At 45.4% G+C, this 19,122-nt stretch overlaps 1 protein-coding gene across 1 annotated transcript in view; it reads left to right on the top strand.

The window, feature by feature from the left end:
• The window catches only part of DNAJC5B (DnaJ heat shock protein family (Hsp40) member C5 beta), a 54,862-nt gene extending 36,218 nt beyond the window's left edge, over nucleotides 1-18,644 (top strand). The window contains exon 4 of the mRNA XM_066578997.1: nucleotides 18,550-18,644. Within this exon, the coding sequence (XP_066435094.1) occupies nucleotides 18,550-18,644 (95 nt within the window). The remainder of the gene's footprint in view (nucleotides 1-18,549) is intronic.
• The last annotated feature ends 478 nt before the right edge of the window (nucleotides 18,645-19,122 follow it).

The following is a 19,122-nucleotide window of genomic DNA, read 5'->3' as shown; positions in this document are numbered from 1 at the left end:
AGATAATTCATTCACTAGAGGCAGTGGGGCCTTTCGTTTTCCAAAAAGGGCAAAAATTATATTTGGCCTGCAGTCTTGCGCCAATTTATTTCCTGCCTGGGAAATCTAATCACTGGTAATACAGCATGCTGAGGGGTAGGGGTAAGCCTAGAGGACGTGGACGTGGACGTGGCCGAGGACGCGGAGGGCCAAGTGAGGGTGTGGGCACAGGCCAAGCTCCTGATCCAGGTGTGTCGCAGCTGTCTGCTGCGCGATTAGGAGAGAGGCACGTTTCTGGCGTCCCCACATTCATCGCCCAATTAATGGGTCCACGCGGGAGACGGTTATTAGAAAATGAGCAGTGTGAGCAGGTCCTGTCCTGGATGGCAGAAAGTGCTTCGAGCAACCTATCGTCTACCCGCAGTTCTGCGCCGTCCACTGCTGCCAATCCGAATCCTCTGTCTGCTGCTCCTCCTTCCTCCCAGCCTCCTCAGTCCACTACAATGACACCTGCTCAGGAGCGGGAACACTCCCAGGAACTGTTCTCGGGCCCCTGCTTAGATTGGGCAGCAGCGGTTCCTCTCCCACCAGAGGAGTTTATCGTCACTGATGCCCAACCATTCGAAAGTTCCCGGGGTCCGGGGGAAGAGGCTGGGGACTTCCGCCAACTGTCTCAACAACTTTCTGTGGGTGAGGAGGACGATGACGATCAGACACAGTTGTCTTGCAGTGAGGTAGTAGTAAGGGCAGTAAGTCCCAGGGAGCAGCGCACAGAGGATTCGGAGGAAGAGCAGCAGGACGATGAGGTGACTGACCCCACCTGGTGTGCAACGCTTACTCAGGAGGACAGGTCTTCAGAGGGGGAGTCAAGGGCATCAGCAGGGCAGGTTGCAAGAGGCAGTGCGGTGGCCAGGGGTAGAGGCAGGGCCAGACCGAATAATCCACCAAGTGTTTCCCAAAGCGCCCCCTCGCGCCATGCCACCCTGCGTAGGCCGAGGTGCTCTAAGGTCTGGCAGTTTTTCACAGAGACGCCTGACGACCGACGAACAGTGGTGTGCAACCTTTGTCGCGCAAAGCTCAGCCGGGGAGCCAACACCAACAGCCTCACCACCACCACCATGCGCAGACATATGATGGCCAAGCACCCCGCAAGGTGGGACAAAGGCCGTTCACCGTCTCCGGTTTGCACCCCTGCCTCTCCCCCTGTGCCCCAACCTGCCACTGAGATGCAACCCCCCTCTCAGGACACAGGCACTACCGCCTCATGGCCTGCACCCACACCCTCATCTCCGCTGTCCTCGGCCCCATCCAGCAGTGTAGTTCAGCGCACCGTTCAGCCGTCGCTTGCGCAAGTGTTCGAGCGCAAGCGCAAGTACGCCGCCACGCACCCGCACGCTCAAACGTTAACCGTCCGCATCGCAAAATTCATCAGCCTTGAGATGCTGCCGTATAGGGTTGTGGAAACGGAGTCCTTCAAAAGTATCATGGAGGCGGCGGCCCCGCGCTACTCAGTTCCCAGTCGCCACTACTTTTCCCGATGTGCCGTCCCAGCCCTGCACGACCACGTCTCCCGCAACATTGTGCGCGCCCTCACCAACGCGGTTACTGCCACGGTCCACTTAACTACGGACACGTGGACAAGCACAGGCGGGCAGGGCCACTACATCTCCCTGACGGCACATTGGGTGAATTTAGTGGAGGCTGGGACAGAGTCAGAGCCTGGGACCGCTCACGTCCTACCCACCCCCAGAATTGCGGGCCCCAGCTCGGTGCTGGTATCTGCGGAGGTGTATGCTTCCTCCACTAAAGCACCCTCCTCCTCCTCCTCCTCCTCTGTCTCACAATCAAGATGTGTTAGCAGCAGCATGTCGCCAGCAGTCGGTGTCGCGCGGTGTGGCATCACAGCGGTGGGCAAGCGTCAGCAGGCCGTGCTGAAACTACTCAGCTTAGGCGATAAGAGGCACACGGCCCACGAACTGCTGCAGGGTCTGACACAGCAGACCGACCGCTGGCTTGCGCCGCTGAGCCTCCAACCGGGCATGGTCGTGTGTGACAACGGCCGTAACCTGGTGGCGGCTCTGCAGCTTGGCAGCCTCACGCACGTGCCATGCCTGGCCCACGTCTTTAATTTGGTGGTTCAGCGGTTTCTGAAAAGCTACCCACGCTTGTCAGACCTGCTCGTAAAGGCGCGCCGGCTCTGCGCACATTTCCGCAAGTCCCACACGGACGCTGCCACCCTGCGCACCCTGCAACATCACTTTAAGCTGCCAGTGCACCGACTGCTGTGCGACGTGCCCACACGGTGGAACTCTACGCTCCACATGTTGGCCAGGCTCTATGAACAACGGAGAGCTATAGTCGAATACCAACTCCAACATGGGCGGCGCAGTGGGAGTCAGCCTCCTCAATTCCTTTCAGAAGAGTGGGCCTGGTTGGCAGACATCTGCCATGTCCTTGGTAATTTTGAGGAGTCTACCCAGGTGGTGAGCGGCGATGCTACAATCATTAGCGTCACCATTCCTCTGCTATGCATCTTGAGAAATTCCCTGCAAACCATAAAGGCAGCTGCTTTGCGCTCGGAAACGGGGGCGGGGGAAGACAGTATGCCGCTGGATAGTCAGGGCACCCTCCTGTCTATTTCTCAGCGCGTACAGGAGGAGGAGGAGGAGCATGAGGAGGATGAGGAGGAGGGGGAAGAGACAGCTTGGCCCGCTGCTGACGGTACACCGGCTGATTGCCTGTCATCCTTTCAGCGTGTATGGCCTGAGGAGGAGGAGGAGGAGGAGGAGGATCCTGAAAGTGATCTTCCTAGTGAAGACAGCCATGTGTTGCGTACAGGTACCCTGGCACACATGGCTGACTTCATGTTAGGATGCCTTTCTCGTGACCCTCGCGTTGCACGCATTCTGGCCACGACGGATTACTGGGTGTACACACTGCTCGATCCACGGTATAAGGAGAACCTGCCCACTCTGATTCCCGAAGAGGAAAGGGGTTCGAGAGTGTTGCTATACCACAGGACCCTTGCGGACAAGCTGATGGTAAAATTCCCAGCCGACAGCGCTAGTGGCAGAAGGCGCAGTTCCGAGGGCCATGTTGCAGGGGATGTGCGTAGATCGAGCAGCATGTACATCCCAGGCAGTGCAACAGTCTTTAAGGGCCTGGCCAGCTTTATGGCTCCCCACCAAGACTGTGTCACCGCTCCCCAGTCACGGCTGAGTCGGCGGGAGCACTGCAAAAGGATGGTGAGGGAGTACGTAGCGGATCGCACGACCATCCTTGGTGACGCCTCTGCCCCCTACAACTACTGGGTGTCGAAGCTGGACACGTGGCCTGAACTAGCCCTGTATGCCCTTGAGGTGCTTGCTTGTCCTGCGGCTAGCGTGTTGTCGGAGAGGGTGTTTAGTGCGGCTGGGGGAATCATCACAGATAAGCGTAGCCGCTTGTCAACCGACAGTGCCGACAGGCTAACACTCATCAAGATGAACAAAGGCTGGATTTCCCCAGACTTCTGTTCTCCACCAGCGGACAGCAGCGATACGTAAGCAATACGTAGGCTGCACCCGCGGATGGAAGCTACGTTCTCTCTCACCATCCAAAACGGGGACATTTCTGCTTCATCAATCTGTGTCTAATATTCCTCCTCCTCCTCCTCCTGCTCCACCTCCTGAAACCTCACGTAATCACGCTGAACGGGCAATTTTTCTTAGGGCCACAAGGCTCACTCAAATAATTTTTCAGAACAATTTTTATAAGTTTCAATGCGCTTAAAAGCATTGGAACTTTAACTTGAACCAATTTTTCGTTACACTGGGCTGCCTCCAGGCCTAGTTACCACTTAAGCCACATTAACCAAAGCGATTAATGGGTTTCACCTGCCCTCTTGGCTGGCCATGGCCAATTTTTGGGATGTACATTAGTACTGTTGATACAGCAATTTGTGTGGGCCCTCGCCTACAGTGTAATCAAATTAATTTTTAGCCCACCTGCATTACAGCTGACGTTACCTCAGCTGTGTTGGGCAATGCAATGGGATATTTTTGTGTACCGCCGGTGGGTTCCAGGGAGCCACCCATGCTGTAGGTGCACACTGAGTTTTTAATACTTCTGTACACTTCTAAAGAACCCGTCTGACTGGGGCATGCAGTGTGGGCCGAAGCCCACCTGTATTACGCACGACATTACTACCTCAGCTGTGTTGGGCAATGCAATGGGATATTTCTATGTACCGCCGGTGGCTTCCTGGCACCCACCCAGGCAGTGGGTCCACAGGGAGTTAAACCTACATGTGTCCACTTGTAAAGAACCCCAGTCTGACTGGGGCATGCAGTGTGGGCCGAAGCCCACCTGCATTACGCACGACATTACTACCTCAGCTGTGTTGGGCAATGCAATGGGATATTTTTGTGTACCGCCGGTGGGTTCCAGGGAGCCACCCATGCTGTAGGTGCACACTGAGTTTTTAATACTTCTGTACACTTCTAAAGAACCCGTCTGACTGGGGCATGCAGTGTGGGCCGAAGCCCACCTGTATTACGCACGACATTACTACCTCAGCTGTGTTGGGCAATGCAATGGGATATTTCTATGTACCGCCGGTGGCTTCCTGGCACCCACCCAGGCAGTGGGTCCACAGGGAGTTAAACCTACATGTGTCCACTTGTAAAGAACCCCAGTCTGACTGGGGCATGCAGTGTGGGCCGAAGCCCACCTGCATTAACCCTTTCCAGTCCACTGTGTGACCTGTGAAGACATTAGGGTTTAAGGCTGTACAGCTCCGTTGTTGGTAGACGTCCGTCGGGGTTCTCTTACTGTATATTGCCAGCCTCTCTGCTGTCGGAGCCTATCCTACGTGTCAGCTCATGCAGTACTGGCTTTAGCCAGCATATAGCGCCGTTGTATAACAGCAGAAAAAGAGTAAGCCCCCTAGGAAAACCATATACAAATTGGATTGGAAAGGGTTAAGCACAACATTACTACCTCAGCTGTGTTGGGCAATGCAATGGGATATTTCTATGTACCGCCGGTGGCTTCCTGGCACCCACCCATGCTGTAGGTGCACACGGAGTTTTTACTACATCTGTACACTTATAAAGAACCCCAGTCAGACTGGGGCATGCAGTGTGGGCCGAAGCCCACCTGCATTAAGCACGACATTACTACCTCAGCTGTGTTGGGCAATGCAATGGGATATTTCTGTGTACCGCCAGTGGGTTCCAGGGAGCCACCCATGCTGTGGGTCGACAGGGACTTCACAATAGGGAGTTGTACCTGCCTGTGTCTATGAATTAAAAAGCCCGGTCTGACTGGGGCATGCAGACACCTTGACAGAATGAATAGTGTGTGGCACATAGGTTCCCCATTGCTATGCCCACGTGTGCAGCTCCTGATGGCGGTGGCACAGGATTCTATTTCTCATTGCTTCTGTACAGCATTGTGGGCTATCGCTCCGCCACTTTTAAAGAGGGTCGCTGCCTAGCCGTGCCAACCTCTGCAGTGTGTGCCTGCGGTCCCTCGTCATGGCAGACGCAATTCTAAATAGACATGAGCGTGGTGTGGCATGAGGGCAGCTGAAGGCTGCGCAGGGACACTTTGGTGTGCGCTGTGGGGGGGAGGGGGGGCGGTTGGGCAGCATGTAACCCAGGAGAAGTGTCAGTGGAGTGTCATGCAGGCAGTGATTGTGCTTTGTTGGAGGTAGTGTGGTGCTTAGCAAAGGTATGCCATGCTAATGAGGGCTTTTCAGAAGTAAAAGTTGTTGGGAGGGGGGGGGCCCACTCTTGCCGGTATTGTGGCTTAATAGTGGGACCTGGGAACTTGAGATGCAGCCCAACATGTAGCCCCTCGCCTGCCCTATCCGTCACTGTGTCATTCCCATCACTTTCCTGAATTGCCCAGATTTTCACACATGAAAACCTTAGCGAGCATCGGCGAAATACAAAAATGTTCTGGTCGCCCATTGACTTCAATGGGGTTCGTTGTTCGAAACGAACCCTCGAGCATCACGGGAAGTTCGTTACGAATAACGAACACCCGAACATTTTGGTGTTCGCTCATCTCTATTTAAATTACCATATTACCAGTTTCAGAAATATCTACAGCTTTGATGTCTGCTTATGCTGAGGAACCTATATTACTAACTAATCACCCAATTATTAATATGATAGGGAAGGCAGAAGAGACTTCAGGTCTCATTTCAAGATTATATAAATTTTTGATATTCAAATACATGGCCCAGCACCTTTGATGATAAAAGAAAAATAGTCAAAAGACCTTGGTCCATTTGAGATGCTGGAAAGAATTCCTCAGCTTTCTGTTAGTGAAGCTCATAAAATTTCACATTTATATTTCTTACATTGAGTGTATAAAACCCCACTTTTCTTATATAACATTGCTCTTAGAGAAACATCTCTTTGTAACTGTTGCAAAGCCCATTTTGCTGATCTCCTACACATGATGTTGACATGTCTTGGATTTTGGAAGGATGGGATTGACCTCATAAATTCTGTTTTTAATGTACCTGTCCCTACAACACCATATGTATGTATCCTCGGTTATGTGGAAGACTTACCATCTTTGGAATCCACAAAATTAGCAGTGGATAGACTATTATACTTAGCTTGAATATTAACCCCTTGAGTGGCACGCCCGGAAATTTTCCGGGACGAGCTGCACTGCCGATAGTGATATAGCCCGGAAGATTTCCGGGCTATGTATCACTATAGGAGCTGCAGAGCACAATGCCACAAGCTGTGGCATTGTGCTCTGCCTGCACAGACCCAGCCGATTGTCTCTGTGGCAGGGAGAGCTGGTGTTTGGCTGTCAGAGGACAGCTAGGTACGAGCTCTTACAGCAGAGATCAGAGAAAACCTCAGATCTCTGCTGTGTTAACCCTTTACATGCTGCAGTCTATGTGACTGCAGCATGTAAAGGGCTGTCACCATCGGACCCCCGGAATGTGATCAGGGGGTCCTGATGGGTCCCTGTGGAAGTCCACTAAAGGGACAAAAAAAAAAAAAGTAAAAAAAAAAGTAATAAAATTATTTAAAAAAATTATAAAACACTTGTCTCCCTTTACTTTGTAAAAAATCAAAAATAAAATCACACATTTGGTATCCATGCGTCGTAATGACCCAGAGAAGGAAGTTAATACATTATTTAACCCCTTAATGATGTTGCCCCTTTTTTTCTTTTTTCCCCATTTCTTTTTTTCCTCCCCCCTGTTTAAAAAAATCACAACTTGTCCCGCAAAAAACAAGCCCTTACATGGCCATGTCAATGGAAAAATGAAAAAGTTATGGCTCTTGAGACGCAACTGCAAAATTAGTTGAAATTCAACGATTAGACCATTTAAAAAAACCTGCCCTGGTGGGTACGACAGGGTGGTAGGAAACCCGCCACTCAAGGGGTTAATAGTCTCCTCCAACAGATAATCTTTTAATGCAATTAATTGGCTTGTAGCCATGGAAAAACATTAAAAGAGGAACACTAAAGAAATTTAAAGATTTCTCGTCCACATGGATACATAATTCTAATTCGGCCTCTGACAAACTGTTGTCTCTCCTCCGGTTATGCTAGAAGTAAAAATAGTTAATAACACATATTATTTCTATACTACTCAAAGTTAGGCTTCTTTCCCACAAGCGTATATCAGCCGGCCAATATTCGCTGAGAGATAAAATTGGTGAACAGACACACAAATCAAACGTTTGTGCGCCCGTTCAGACGGCATGGGTCCCAGCACATATGCGCCGAGACTACCATGCCGTCGCCCCTTTTCCCTCCCTATTGCAGGCTCACCATTCTTCTCCTCCCCACTCATTCTTTGCAATGGGAGGGGGCAGGACAGGGCAGAGCTAGGAGCCATCCCATCCCGCCTCTTTCCCTTGATAGCTATGGACAAGGGGTGGGGAGAAGGTGTGAGCTTAGCTCCGCCTGCATCCCACCCCTTGTCCACAGCCAGCAATGGGAGGAGGTGGGACGGGCTGGCGCTTATCTCCACCCCATCCTTCCCCCTCCCATTGCAGAGAGCCAGCAGGGAGGAGAAGAATGGTCAGCCTGCACGGGGGGGGGGGGGGGGGGAGAGCAGAGGTAGGGTGTTTAGCAGCCATGTTGCTAAACTCCCTCCCACCTGCGGCCGCTGCCATGGGCTCCCATAGGAGCCTATGCAGCGACCAACGTATTCTGGCTGATATACGCTCGTGGGGAAAAAAGCCTTACTTATATTTTCTCACATATTATTGATAATGGAAGAATATATTTTCTTACCTACAATGATGAATCTGATTGAAGAAAAGAGTCATACTGACAGACTGGGCACCGGTTTCCTGGGGTAATAGCATGGGAATGGGGAGCCTGGAAAGTATAAAAAGTAGACTGCCAAACACCTTGGCCCCTGTCCTATATGCACTAAAAATTAGTTTATGGGGCTTATAGGACATGACCGTTTTGTCTTTAAGGGGTTATTTGGATTATATACACAATATTATCATGAGTTTGTATATGGTGGAATAGGAAATAAATATGGTCTCTAAGGGCAGGGTCTCTTGCAGCTTCCACCCCATGATTACCACGGAGTCCAGATGAAGCTGTAATGTGGCCAAAAGCCCAAAGTCAGTGTAGTTTGCAAATCAACTGAGTATTAACTGATTCTTAATTGTTCATAGCTGCACAGTTTGCCTAAAATGGCCCAGGCATTAACAATCAACTATCCATTAACAGTAAAAAACAAAACCAAGGAAACACTATATGATAAACACAAATGTGTGAAAAGCTCTTATGTTGACAATTTACAAGTCAAACGCATCATATATTATTTTGACAATCAAAATGAAGAAACATGTAAAAAAGTTAAGTAAAAGTTTTTTGCAGTTTAAACCTGTGTACTGACTAATACCTCGTTTTCTGCATAGTTTTACGTAGGCTTGCCAAAATGAACACAGTGTGTCTATGCACCTGTCTTTCTTGGATCTAATGCATCTTATAGAAGCAGCCAAAATACTTGAAGGTTTGCATGAAATCTTGTTATTGTAATAAAGTTATCTATGTGTGTCACGGACACTAATGCCTGCCAGGATGTTGGCAGAATTCTTTCTTTTAGGTCAAAGTGATATCTCCTAGAGATGAATTAAATCTTAATGAATTCAGTCATCCAAGGCTTAGCCACGATGCAGGAACATGAAACAATATTCAGCTAACGACTGTCAAATTAAACCAAGTGGACCACCAAACCTACATACAAAGTTGCTTTAAAATACCCCTCAAAAAGCATATAATTCTTTAATTCATGGATTCTGGCCAAGAGATTAGGTTTTTGTCTCTAGCTGCTGCTGAGCTCCTCTTGGTCACACCTGATAGATACAAGAGATATTGTACAAAAGCTCTTCTATAACGTGTCTCAACACTAAAATGCCATTATTTTATTCTCTTTGCTAAAAGAATCATACCTGAGATCAGAAACCAAGAAGGCAACATTGATGAGCTTAACCCCTTCATACAATCCAATGTTAATTAATGTAAGATGTGTGTTGTTTAGTGCTAGTATAGAGTGGACTAGGAAGCTAAGCCCACTCCGTATGCAGTGGGTGCCAGCTTTCAAGTGCAACTGATACCTGGCTGCAGTGGTCAGGATTGGACATAGCTCCAGTCCCGTCTGTTAGCCCATTAAATGCCATAGTCAGTGATGATAGCATATAAATGGCTTAACAAAGGGAGAGGGTGCCCTTTGTTCCCTAAATAGCTCCCCCACAACAATATTTTTGGCTACTGTTCAGTTGCCATGGCAGTTTATGGCCTTGTGAAAGCTCCCCAGGGCTCTCATGGACTCTAGCCAATTAAGTCCTGCCTTTGGGATAGTGTATTTCCAGAGGACTGATGCTGCTCTGGAGAAGTCTTAGAGGTGGGAAAGAGAGGTTCGAATTAAAGGGCATATAATCTGATTTTATTAACAGAGTGAAGGGCACAAGCTGGGTGTGTATTGAGATGAGGGAGGCAATGTAGGGTGGTGAGGTATTGTGGAGAGCTATATGGATGAAGGTAGTGAGTTTAAATTCTATAATCGAGCCGAGAGTGGATGAAAGCAACAGTGAGGGGTTGTCAGTGTGTCCACGGTTAGAAAGGGGCGGATTGTTGCAATGTTCTTGAGGTGTAACTGACATGTTTGAGCGAGAGATTGGATATAGGTGGTAAAGGAGAGATCGGGTCGAATATAACCTCAAGGCAGTGGATGTGCTGTCTGGGAGTTATGGTGGTGCCACACATTTAGTTGGAGATGTCAGGATGAGGTTGGTTAGCAGGGGACGGAAACAGGACTAGGTCAGTTTTTCAAAGGTTCAGTTTGAGGTAGAGAGAATACATAGTGCTAGAGACAGCGGACAGACAGTCAGTGGCATTCTGGAGGAATGTTGCTGTGATGTTACAGGGGGAGGTGTATAGCTGGGTATCGTCAGCATAGAGATGGCACTGAAAGCCAAATCTCCTGATGGTCTGTCCAATTGGGGCTGTGTAGTTGGAGAAGAGGAGGGGGCTGAGAACAGAGCTCTGAGGGACCCCAACAGCAAGGGGAAGATGTAGGTAGAGCCAGCAAAGGAGACTCTTAAGGAGCAGTTAGATAAGTAGGAGGAGAACCAGGAGAGAGCAGTGTCCTGTAGTCCAATGGAGCGAAGCATACTGAGGAGGAGTTTGTGATCAACAGTGTCAAATGCTGCGGAGAGATCAAGGAGGATCAATAGGAAGTAATCGCCCCTCGATTTGGCCATCAGATGTTTCTGCCTTCTCCGCTCTTGACTTTGACTTTTTTATTGACAATGCTTTCTCTGTCTTCCTCTTAGCCTGTTTCATTATTAAGCAAGAACTCCTGACCTTGGCTCTGATCTATGACCTGTCTTTTGTCTGCTCCTCTGCATCAGCTGCCACCTAACCAACACTACTTCTGGGATGATGATCTAGGCATCCCAGCAGTGAAGAGCAGATACCGATTAATGGGGTAAAAGCGTGAAAACCATGGGAACTCAAATGCTGCCTCTGGATCTAAAACTAAGGCAAATCAGTTTGGTGGCACAGTGGCTCCACATCTGCTGTCTTGATAGTATTCATTTAAAAATGTAATCAAAAATAGAAAAATAACATTATTTATCCAACATGGTGAATGCCATAAGAATAAATTATACGGGATGCTAGAATTGTGCTTTTTTTTAGTCACCCTGTCTCCTTAAAAAATTAAATGAAAAGCAATCAAAAAGTCAGATGTATCCCAAAATCGTACAATTTACAATTTACGCTGCAAAAACAAGCTCTTACACAGCTAAGCTGATGGAAAAAAAAAGTTATTGGGGTCAGAATATGGTGACAGTATTTAAAAAACAAACCAAAAAAAACCCCCATAATTATTTTAACGTATAGAGTAAAGGGTGGGCCATGGAAAAGTAGGCTGGCACCACACTCTTATGAAAGCTGTATAAAAGAATCTCTGTCTTTGTTACTCATTGCAACAAACGACAATATAGTTTTAATTTTACCTCAGCAGTATAAGAAATGAAAGCAGTGCTGGGATTGGTTGCTATGGGCAACAAAGACAGATTTCCTTGTAGACAGCTTTCATAATAGTGTGGTGGCGGACTACTTTTCTGTGGCCCACCCTTTAGTACTACATAAAGAAAAACTATATAAATTTGGTATTGCCATAATTGTATAGACCCATACAATAGAGTTACCATTTTTCATGCACTGTGAATGCCATACAAACAAAACTTTCCACAAAAATGACACAATTGTGTTTCTTTTCCATTTCACCCAACTTAGAAATTTTTAAAACTTTTTCAATATTTATTACATGGTACATTAAATGGTAGCATTAAAAAATACAACTTGTCCCACAAATATCAAGCCCTCATATGGCTAAGTCATCGAAAAAGAGTAAAGATAAAAGGGGGACAGAGCAATGGGTGGGACCAGAAGCCGAGGTGCAAGATCTGGGTGTGCAGTGGCATGCAAGAGCATTTGAAGGTACTGCTGGCGTAGTACTGCTGCTAAACCAAGAGTCGTGTTAGCGTCAAGGTATGAACAGTCAAAAAAGAAAAACATTAGGGGTTTGGTGTGCCCTAACAGTTGTGGTAGTCATAGGAAAGAGAAGTGTCATAGTTTTTTGGAACAGGGAAAAAGTTTATTCAAAAGCAGTAATAATAAATAAAGTTATGATTTTTTTGTGATTTACATTGCTTTTCTTTAAGGCCAACTGCATATGGGTGGATTTCCATTGCGAAATGCGGAGTGGGATTCCGCCTCCGGATTCTGCAGCAAATCCAGCCCAAAGCGTGTTTTGGCAAAACGCGATTTCCTGCCCACGAGCAGAAACCAATTGCAATTTTCCACTCTCGGGGGGAAAAAGCATAGAATGCTGCGATTTTGTGCAGACTGCGCATGGCCATCTTCCGTTGAAGTCAATGGAAGCCATCTGTCCCATGACCTTTCTGCAATCATCATTGCAGAACGGTTGCGGTAGCCGTGTCATCGCCATAGCGACGGCGAGGTGTCCTCAGTACTACACATATGTGTCGGCGCGTCGGCCAGCACATCAGCAGCAGAGGAGAAGACACCGGACAGGTAAGCAGGGGTCAGGTAAGCTGCAGGAATCCTGTATGCGGGGTCCGACCCACTGGGGCCAAAGCAAAATAAGTAGATTGAACTAAATGGGCAATAAGCTGCAAAGTGTTAAAACCCTCTGCAATGCAACCTCTGTATATTAAAAGAGGGTGCTCCCCAAAAAGTAGTAATTTCAACAAGGAACCTGGGAAGATAAGACAGATACAAAAATGGCAGATGTAAGGAAGGGGACGAGATGGGCTAACCAACTGAAGGGAGTGCGAGGGGACTGTACAGCCCCACAAACTCCCAGGTTACGAGAACAAATGGACCAGACTATAAATTAAACAGAGTGAGTGGAAGAAGAATTAATAGACTGACTGATCTATACCGGGAGAATCTGAGCTTGGACTATGGGGGTCCCACAACTGCATTTTGAGGGAATATTGACATCAAGATACTGAGGTTCGCTCGAAAAGTTCCTCATGATCAGTAAGAGTAGCTGCCAACTTCTTATTGACCATTATCCAGGACTATTTGATGTTAACAAGGTCAATACCGACCGATGCTTTCCTCCAGAAGCAAACAATAGCTATACGGGCAGACAGAAAACACAGTGAGACCAATCTAAATGTGTGCTTAGGTGTATCAGAAATCTGCCTGCTGAGGAGTGCTTCCCAAGGTGCTTTGTGATGGTAAATATTAAAGAGTAAACTTGAATCCAGAAGCGACAATGCCTAGGGAAATTTGACCAAATGTGCAAAAAGTTAGCTTTCCTCCCATGACTCCAAAAGCAGAGACCTGTTGACCCAGGAAACATGCAAGACAAGCTCTGGGGGCTCAAGCATTAGTCCATGGGACTAATGGGACAGTCCATGGAAGTGCCAGAGGTTAAAGGATGTTGGGCATAGTTGGGCTTGTTGGACGGATACCACGGGAACTTCTCTTCAAAGGTCACTGATTCGAAAACTGACAACTCAACTTGTTTCCTGGACACCGGTTTCCTAGAAACCACCAAAGTGTTACCACCAGAGACTAGGCAATGATGCGAAGAAAGGCCTGGTGCAATGCCTCCTCTCACGCGTGATAATCTCTTGCGCGCACTTCCAGGCGTGGATCTGAGTTTCATACTTTCAGCCGTAGGTCTTTCTTTACTCACCATGTGACATTTTGCAACAAATCAATATTCAGAAACAAAGAAGTATAAAAGGAGTTAAGCAATTGTAGTTATAGTTCGTGGACACTAGGTGCCAGTCTCGAACCATAATTAAAACAGATCAGTTGCTCTGAAAAACATCTATACAATTTCTGGTGAGCTGTGAGGGTACCCCACTACACTACTACATGAAGATTACTGCACACAGAGTTTTACAGCTCCCCTAGTGATTACTGCAGGCAACTAGAATTTTATTATTTAATAAAGGCATTGATCAAGAGTAAGAAAAGCTTAGCAGCAAATGTTATATCATAAAAACACAAGACTACTCCTTAAAGGGAAGGTATCCTCAGAAAATAACCTATTATATAAATCACATTTTTGTGTTCGATATAGTTTTTAGGAACTTTTGGTGTTTTTTTTTTAAGTTTTCAGTCACAATCTGTATTTATTTATTTTTTCACATGGTGGCAAATTGCATTTTTCACACTGACCACAGAGCCTAATAATGGGCTGATAATCCCTGATATCTGTAGAGAAAGTTTTGCAGCAGTCATCTCATTAACATGACAGACAGGATTACATTGAGAGGTAACACCTTCAAGTAGATTACACAGGATTCACCCTTCACAAGAGGTATAAACTGTGACTATCTTCTCCCCCTCCCAGCAAAATGACCCATGCACAGGTCACAGAGCAGGTCTATAATAGTCTGCCATACTAGTCCGTAGGTCTCCTCCTGGCCATTATGTGAATGGCCCATGAAGCTGCTGTTAAATATAGCTCAGGCAAGATGGCAGCTTTCATAGTTATGTACAGAAAACGGAATAAAAAAAAATTCTACAGTCATAAAATTAAAACAGATTCGAAAAAATGAAATATGTTTCACTATTTGGTTTTATATAATAAGAAAAAAAATTGGTGAAATATTCCCTTTAAATTCCTGGACATTCCAGCGCTGATGCTCTAGTGATCCTCCCTGGGAGCAATGAGATCCTGTACCGGCACGAGACCACTACAGCAAAACACTGTCCTCAGGGTTTCATGTACCATACTCACTGCATCACCACTGAGGCCAGTGATTGGCTCTATGTCTGAAAAAATGCAGCTCCCACCCTATTAAAGATATTTTATTATATTATTCAGCTGACCTACAAATGGAATGTTAAATAGTACATGAGATGGAGCTGTTAGTGTGGGTGGGCTTCTTTTTTCTTGCTGTGGGGTGCTGTGATTTCTGAGGATGCCCTTACCAGGCAGAGATTCTTTGGACAATGTTATATTTCAACCCTTTCCAATCCACTGTCTGACGTCTGAAGACATTATGATTTAAGGCTGTATAGCTCCGATGTTGGAAGACATCCGTTGGGGTTCTCTTACTGTATATTGCCAGCTTCTTTGCTGTCAAAGCCTATCCAATGTGTCACCTCATGCAGTACTGGCTTTAGCCAGCAGATAGCACTGTTGTCTAACGGCAGAAAAAAAGTAAACCCCCTAGAAAAACCAGGATACAAATTGGATTGGAAAGGGTTAACAGCATTCATGACTTTTTTTCTATTATTATTCACTTTCTATAAGGATGAGCCTGTCCCTTTCACAAAATGCAAATGTAGGCATTAGAAGTGAAAATATGCAGAGAACTATTGTTCTCTGGATTTGAATAAGTATAAGGTAAATTTCATGTCCATAATGTAACAAACAGATGAACCGCATTATAAACAATTTTGTTTATTCAATCTCTTTCTATTTTAGAAGCAATATATTTCTGACATCATCAACTTGATGATGGAGGTCCCTTCCAAGTATACCATTCTATGATTCTATGATGATTCTATGAACTTGATTTACATCTCATATTATTTATTGATATCACCATTTTTTAATGCGTCACTTGCAAGTCTATAGAGATCCTTGAGAAATATGACTTATGGTGCGTCTCTATCTGATTCTAGGGGAGATGGAAAAATAATTGATAGAGAAAGCAATTTACTACATTATTATGCAAATATATCACGAAAAACTTCACATGTGTATATTCTAGCTTATAGACCCCAATGCTGGTTGTCAAAAGTTGTATATGTGTGCAAGGCTGAGAATTCATTTCACAAAGTGATAATAGTAAGAAAAGAGAATTCCCATATACGAGCACGTCTCAGCCAGGTCTTATTTTTCATGAATTTGCCACCGTGTTGATATTTTTCTTAATAGCAGATGAATACGTCTTAGGATGAATATCTTCATGACTGCTGTACTCCTAAGTGCAGCTTTCTAATGTCTTTGTCAAGAACCATATAGTATATTGAAGTACCAATAGAAGGGTCCACTACTCCAAGTGTACAAAATGTACATATGGTGATCACACTAAATCATTGCATAAATTCCACATTGTACTCGAGTTTACTAAAGAATTGCATAAACAGCAATTCAATGATATGTGATAAACCTACCATATAGGCACAACGAGGCAAATCCTACAAACCCCAACAACAGTTTTTATCTTTTCCAATTCTGTAATGTTGCGGGGGCTGTGTAATAATATAGCTCTGCTGATCTTAGGCACGGATTGATGATTTTGCCTGATACAGGATACATAAAGAAGGAGATGATGTGTTTGGTCCATTGAACACAAAAGGGAGAAGTTGCCAACTTGTGAGATGTTGAGTTCTGACCATTAAAAGAGCTCAATACATTTTCTTACAATGCTCAATTATTGATTTGATGTTAGTCAAGACGTTGAGTCATACCTGGCCGCATAGCAAGAAATCAGACTCCAGTTTTAATTTTTCTAACACAAAATTAAAACAGGATCTTATTCGCGGTCATGAAGCTAAGTGTCTCTTCAATAACAGCAAGCAATAGGGGCAATACGTGTTGTAGGGATGAACACGTTCTTCTCACAGACAAGGTGCAACTTCAACCTCTAATAAACATACATAACTCGAGTTTATAACTTTTTACTATTCTTATTACTGAAAGTGATGGAAAAATTAAACAAGATTTAAAAATTAATATGGCAGATAATTGAAGGGCTCGGGGGTAAAATGATCAAAGTCCACTTTCAGTGAAAATTAATCATTTTAATTTGCAAGTTCCAGAATTCATGCCTAAAGGCCCATTGACAATCAAACGTCAGTTTGAGTGACAGCTTTGAGTGATCATTTTGCATAAACTATTAAGTAGCTACTCAGCTACTTAGGAGCAATTAAGTGGGCAAATCAAGCCTTAGCTGAAAGCAGTTAATAGCCCGAGGGCTCTTATCTGCTTTCAGTTTCTTTATTCTCCAACGGGAAACAATGCTATCAGCATTACCCTTGGAGAACTGCTGATAAGGCTGAAAGACGATTTTTAGGTTGGACTGAATTTAACGATCAGCTAGCAGTGCACAAAAAGTGCACGATGGCGCGTGTTTAGATGCAATGATTATTGCTCAAACAATCGCTTTCTAGCGATTTTTGAGTGAAAATCACTCCATGTAAATGGGCCTTAAGGCCTCCTGCATAATTCCGCAGTGGGATTTCCCACAGAATTTCTGCCCATGCACGCTGCCATAGAATTGCATAAGATAATGCAATCCTATGCAGACAGCCGCGAATTGACCCCATGAAAACTCGCGTGGTGAACAAATCGCGGCATGTCCTATTTCTGTGCGAGCCTTGCACAGATACGTTACCGCTGACACGCCGGCTCTGCACTGCGCATGTGCTGCTGTGTGCCAGCCGGCACATCGCAGTACAGTGAGAGAAGACGCTGGACGGGGGAAGGGGGGGTATAAGGTCAATAACGGGGCACGGGTCACACCCCGCTGCAAGAATTCTCTCAGCGGGATCCGACTTGGCCGCGTGCAGGCGGTCTTAAGTATACATTTAACTGCAATTTTAAACACTGTAATACATATTAGGAATTGTTGGTAGTTACTAAGGATCGGATGGAGGTTTACCAGCAGTCTAATATTCGTGTAGCTGCCAGAACCTCACCTTAAAGGGGTATTCCAGGATTTTGTTAACATTTTCTATTGATAACCAACAGGTCATCAGTAAATGATTGGCAGGTACCCACTGATTCCCAGTCCCTGTTATTATGGTCAGCGAAGGAAGCAGAAAGTTCCGACCATAGTGCAGCCACTTGGGTTGGTATTGCAGCACAGCTCCTGTTGAATTCGATGGTCATTGCTTTTTGCTTCCTCTGCTGCCTATAGCGACAGCGGCACTGGCAAACAGATGATTGGCAGGGATCTGAGCAGCGGATTCCTGCCAGTCATATATTCATGAGCTGTCAGCAATTAATAGAAAAAGTTACCAGGTGTAACAGGCCAGACCATGTTTAGGGTTTTAAGCATTGTAAAAGAAAAATGGAGCTCCAACTCCTCTGAAGATAAAGAGATTAATTGGAGCAAGAAAATGACTTGATAAAAGATGGATGTTCATTTTTGTACTTAATAAGGTACCTGTTGGCCAGCTATCTATCTTGCCTCCCACATAAACATTTCCTTGGAGCTCAGCATATGTTTCAGAGAAACAAATGATCATACGGGTACAAATTCAATCTGTCAAATCTTTAAGAACAGTTGAGTCGCCTCCTTACTTATACGATTGTGTTGGATCCTTGTAAATTTGGAAGATTTGTAAACCAACATCTTATTTTGGCTGAAAAATCTGTCTGACATCTTAGTAGTTGAGCGAAACAGGTTTGTGATCTGGAGAAATCCAATACTCTTATCATTCAGAAGTTCTCATCCTCTGTAATATATTTAGTACATATGTGTTCCTTATTCTAATTAATGTGCAAAATCAAGAAAACGATTAAATAATAATTTTAGTTTTATGTTATTTTCATCCTAGATGGTCATACTCCCATTGTAATGCAACCAACAAATGCAAATGAGAAAACCCAGCTGATTGGAGACAGTCACCGTACTTACCAAACGGATTCCTAATCAATAAGGATCACAGTTATATCACCACCACAACCTATACATTAATAAAGTCCTACACAGACAATTATATAGTTCTAGATTCACATGAGCATCGTGGCTGGATTTCTACTAGAAGGGGTTCTTCCAAAATATAAACATACTACATGTATGATCAAACTGAATTATCTTCAGGGTATTCATGAAATGTGGTGACGGGCCCGTCTGGAAATAACATAACAACTGCACCTGAATGGGGTAAAAACATAATTTTGACAGAAATGCAAAACTGCTCACATTTCCTTCTAAGCATTTCCCCCACATGTATGATGTTAAATACTGTAGATTAGTGATAAGCTAGCTTTTGAAAAGTTTGGTTCGGCCGGTTCGCAGAACTTCTGCAAACAGTTTGGTTTGGTCCCAATCAGTTTGAACTGAACCAGAAGTTCACCAAAACCCAACTGTTTCACGTAGAACTTTACTAAAAACTGTTAGGGTTTAT

This window comes from Eleutherodactylus coqui, chromosome 9, assembly GCF_035609145.1.
Source record: "Eleutherodactylus coqui strain aEleCoq1 chromosome 9, aEleCoq1.hap1, whole genome shotgun sequence".
Classification (NCBI taxonomy): domain Eukaryota; kingdom Metazoa; phylum Chordata; class Amphibia; order Anura; family Eleutherodactylidae; genus Eleutherodactylus; species Eleutherodactylus coqui.
Note: the sequence above shows the minus strand (reverse complement) of the source record. Positions and strands in the feature narration are given on the sequence as shown.